Source organism: Saccostrea cucullata, unplaced genomic scaffold (genome assembly GCF_032062105.1).
Source record: "Saccostrea cucullata isolate Sc308-1 unplaced genomic scaffold, CSIRO_AGI_Scuc_v1 ctg9110, whole genome shotgun sequence".
In the NCBI taxonomy this organism is placed as follows: Eukaryota; Metazoa; Mollusca; class Bivalvia; order Ostreida; family Ostreidae; genus Saccostrea; species Saccostrea cuccullata.
Window position 1 is genome coordinate 1,920 of NW_026932448.1, and position 4,871 is coordinate 6,790.

The 4,871-nt window shown below is 34.1% G+C and overlaps 1 protein-coding gene across 1 annotated transcript; it reads right to left on the reverse strand.

Annotated features, from left to right (window-relative positions):
- Window positions 1-214: 214 nt before the first annotated feature.
- Window positions 215-3,827, reverse strand: LOC134235159 (uncharacterized; the record flags this gene model as incomplete). The annotated part of the gene is made up of 5 exons (XM_062717256.1): window positions 3,658-3,827; window positions 2,032-2,207; window positions 1,175-1,317; window positions 769-991; window positions 215-405 (listed from the first exon to the last, which is right to left on the reverse strand). Coding segments are annotated over exons 1-5 (834 nt in total), but the record flags the coding sequence as incomplete, so codon positions are not given.
- Window positions 3,828-4,871: the final 1,044 nt, after the last annotated feature.

The following is a 4,871-nucleotide window of genomic DNA, read 5'->3' on the forward strand; positions in this document are numbered from 1 at the left end:
TCCTCTCATACCACTGAAGGAAATTTAATAAAACTTTGTCAGAATCTTTATTACATATTGCCATTGTGCATCTCCTATATTACATTTTGATCTGACATAAATTTTAGATCTTCCAGACCAAACCATGGATACTTCCACTATATTCATATGGGAGGCAGGGGGTATTATTTAGTGAGCTTATTGCTCACAGTACCTCTAGTTTTATTTCTTATACCTTCAAATCAGCTCCTTTGAATAAGTAGCGATAGGCAATATCTGCCGACGATTTTGCGGTATAATTGATGAGGATGTTCCTCACCCTGTCCTCAAAACCCTCCATATTCCTCCTCTTCTCTGGACGGGGATCATCTAATATTGACTCTGACTTGCGTTTTCGTGAAAGATGTTCTACCTTTACTGGTGATCCTGTAAGAAAAAAGTGTCAAGTTGAAATATTTAAAATGATAGGTAAAACCACAATACATTCTTCAAATTCATATTCTGTGTTATTTATGTTATAGGTACACCCAGACTAAAGCTAAATATTGTAGCAGAAAGTATATAGGGAACTTATACTGCCTTGCTAGTAAGCTAGCTTTTCTAGTGATGCGGTAAACTATCCCTCTATTTCAGGCAAGTTTAGAAATGTTGAGCCTGTTAAACCCTTGGATGGGTGACCACTTCATGTTAAATATCAAATCTTGTAATAATTATTCAAAAAGCATATTGAGGATTACCAGGGGTATAATAGCTCAAAAAATAACTATAAATCAATATATAAATGTAAACCTTTATGGGAAATCTTTGGTTTATTGAACATCATAAGGTTTTCTGTGCACGTTTTCTCAATGCCAGTCAGTTCTCCTAACCCAGTGAACTTCTCCAGCATCACCATCACTGCTGCTAGATGCTTACACGTTCCGTTTGGGCCCTTACCAGCAGGACATTCGCAGTGGGAACTTAAAATATCTCCGGATTGCTTTTCTAGTCGAAGCTTGTAGTTGTATGTCACCTGATTGATAAAAATACATACATGTTATTTGCCCAATTCATAAAAATACAAAGAATACGTGTATTACAAATTACAAAATGGACTTTCTATCTGGAATAAAATGATAAGTATAGAGATTTGAAAAAAAAAAAAAAAAGGCATAGATTAAATTTCTTGCTGAGTCTATGTAAATGTTCAACTGACCTTATTTTTCATGGCTGCACTGACTATTCCCGTAAAAAATATGTCGGCCTGAATGAGCACAGAACACGCAAGGATTCTCTTGGAATCGTACAACAATTCACCATTCTTAATGGCCTTAATATTTCTTGCCGAGTCATTAACACCTACAAAAATAAATACACATTAATTTCATTACTAAAGTTCATTGCATTAAAAACAAGAAGTCTGTGAGGAAATCATTAATGCTCACTAGTGATATCCCTGCTCTAATGTTAATTTACCATCTCTTCTGTGTTCACTGTTTGAAATATCTTTAAATATTTCCAAACAAAGAGTAGCAAGAAAATGGGTAGAATTCATCAGCATATACATGTAGGTATGGGATCAAATTTATAGGGAGCTGGGCCCATTCACATTATTGTTTAAATGAACTCAGAAAAGGCTCATTTTTGGGGGGCTAGTACATTTTTGACAGGTCTGACAACTTTCACTAGCAATCAGCCCTGCATGTCTACTGTCTGCGTAATTTTTCAGGGAGTTTCAAACATTGCCCTTCTTGTATTTCGAGTGCATACAAAAATAAATCCAGTGCCACTATATGGCATGCCTAGCAAAGAGTACTAAAATTTCAATCATCAATTCTACAATTTAATAAAGTAGTAAGTTGCGCTGAGAAAAAATTGTTAAGGACAGACACAACTGACACTCAGACAGACACACAAGGATTATATCACAGTATAAGTATTACCCCTCTCTCCTTAGGAGTTGGGGTACATGTATAATGAAAGATGATAGATAAAAAAACATATTTTTTTCAACATAGGATCATACTACTCTGAATTTAGTGCATGTATATTATATATTCAAAGTTATGAAACCTGCAAGGCGGTGAAGAAAGTAGGCTTCTGTTTGGTCCCTTGTTACACTAGGTAAAAGTCCTTGGTGATCTGGCTTCAATTGTTGAAATCCAGTGGATGGCCAGTTCACATCTAGAGGTTCTGGCAGAAGAACAGGCGGTGGTAAAAAGTTCTTGTTCCTATCATAGGACTCAAGCCTGGATATAAATTATTGTTGGAATTTAGAATTAATCATTACCCAGATATTTGGATGAAAATGGCATAATTCAGATTATTATTTCATAAGCAGATAAGTTAGAACAAACACAAAATACTGTATATATATGTCTATAAAAATAGGAAAAAAGTATCAATATGAATATATTGGATTATTACACATGAAGTAGGTTCACCGGCCTACGGCAAGCTGACTTATGGTATAAATAGAGGAAATTCAATGCTTTGTAGTTGAATATGGAATTTATTTCACGAGTGGGACAGGATTTTTGATATTTTCACGAGTGCGAAGCACGAGTGAAAATATCAAAAAATCCTTTCTCACGAGTGAAATAAATTCCATATTCAACTACAAAACATTGAATTTTCTGTTTATTACATTTAAAAAAAAAATTCTTTGAATTTTCCTTTTCCTCTGTCTTTTTGTAATACAGTCATGGGCTCGTGACGTCATAGTTGAGCGGTTGAGACGTCATAGCTTAGTGAGGTGAAAACACTGTAAACATGAATCTGACAACATATTTTTGGTAATTTTGACAGTTTAAATATTCGCTGTCAGAATGGTTTATTTATTTCCATATATCTTAATTTAGGTCAAGGAAGATTTTTTACAGCATATATCTTCGTTATGAGAAAGGAAATCGAGAGTTTTCCCGCACTTCTGATATTCGTCACACTGTGACAGGATATCATTTTGATATCCTTTCACACTGTGAGAGGATATCATTTTTATTCAATGAATAAATTACAGTATTTCACGGGTTAAAATGTAATAATAAGGGAGACATTTTTTTTTCTAAATTATTGAAAAATAGGCCTAGAGCATAAAATTGACCTCAATTTTCATTCTTTTTTTTTTTTTACTTTCAGTTTATAAAGTAAAACTCTCTTAATTTCTAAGTTGTAGTATAATCTGATTCATTGCTCTTTAATTTGAAACATTTATAATTTCACTATATAGGCCTAATATGGTGATAAATTGTATTTTTCAACCTTCAACATGGGAAGGGTAGGGGGTTCTAAGATATATGTGCGTTTATCTGGGTAACCTTATAATGTGAATAAAATTTAAAAAAATGAATGAAACCGGTCGGATGGTCCCCATTAGATTATCACATGCCGAAAACCATATTCTTGGTTGAATGCTGATGCCTATCTACACTCTATAATATCGGTTTGACTGCAGATAAATACCATTAAAGGAGCTATGATCAAGGGTTTTACTTTATAAAACAAAGCTATATACAAATACCATTGTAATCGAATTCAATCATATATGTATAGGAAAACTAAGTGATGTCTAACTGATGACAAGGTTGAATTTGTTACGTAGGTCAACATAAACTGGACGGACACTGTTTTGTATTTCTATACGAAATTTTCTATGAACAAATTAATTTTTGTGTGAAAATATTGATCTCAAGGGTATACCTTTCAACCAGATCAGTTTTTCTCCCGTGCGTAGCTGCATCCCTGTGCATCAATTCCTTTTTTAATTGAGGTACCGTCCAAGTGATGTAGCGCGACGCCATCGTTCACGGTAGGATTCAAACGCACAGTTAACCACCGATAGAAATCAAGCGTCTCGCGGTGATTGTTTACCATTAGATAACATTATTATTATTTAAATTACCATGATTGACACTTGACATGGTTCTCAACAGCGTTTGACATAACCTTGCACCTGACCGCCCAAGATGCACATTGAAGCCCAGCTGGCTGAGTAAACTTAAAATTTCCCATAAATTAAAATTCAGATTGATATTTCAAACTCTGCAATCAACTATTACTGGTTCCAAATTGTAACAAACAAATGGGTAGAATTCAACAGGAATCGAATATGTAGCGAATCAGCCCTATTCACATTTTTGCTCTAAAATTTTCAAAGACAAATTATTTTTTGCGGGTTAGTACTTTTTTGGCAGGGCGGACAACTTCAACTAGCAATCAGCTGTGCATGCTCAGCTTATTTGACAGTAAAAAAAATTAAAAAAATTTCAGATAAAAATAAGGTACATTCTAAATACAATTTAAAATTTTTCTCTTAAATATTTTGGATGGTTTTATCAAATTCTAGCCAGATAAATTTATACCCGCTTCCAGCAGGACTGTCGTGGTCATGTAGAAATCTGGAACACATCATACATGTATAAGTCTGATGATTATTCCTGGTGTAGAGTTTTGCCTAACTTGTGTAAACAGTTTTATTTCTGCTATCATAATATATCCTTTTAATCTTTCTTTAAATTTATAGGTAGTGTTTTACGAGTTTAGGCACCATACAGTGTTTTCCTTTTATTTCAAAGTAAGGGGTTAGAGATCGGTTGTAACAGGCTAGGAACTGATGTTTATGAACAAAACCTCTGTGAAACTAACAACAAATTTTGTTTCGAAACGGCATTTTTGTCAATTGAAGCGGTCAATTTGTCTGGTAACCAGTTCTTAAGGAAAACACTGAATCATACTTTTAATGCAACTCTGATGTGCTGGACTGTAAAGACAGCCTAAACAGTTTAACAAAATGGACAATTTAAGTTCATGACAATATAGATCTATCTAGCTGATTCCCTTGTTAGCAACAATGTTTATTTGAAATATCATTCATGAATGTTCTAGACAGGCATGCATCTATGGGTTGCACATTG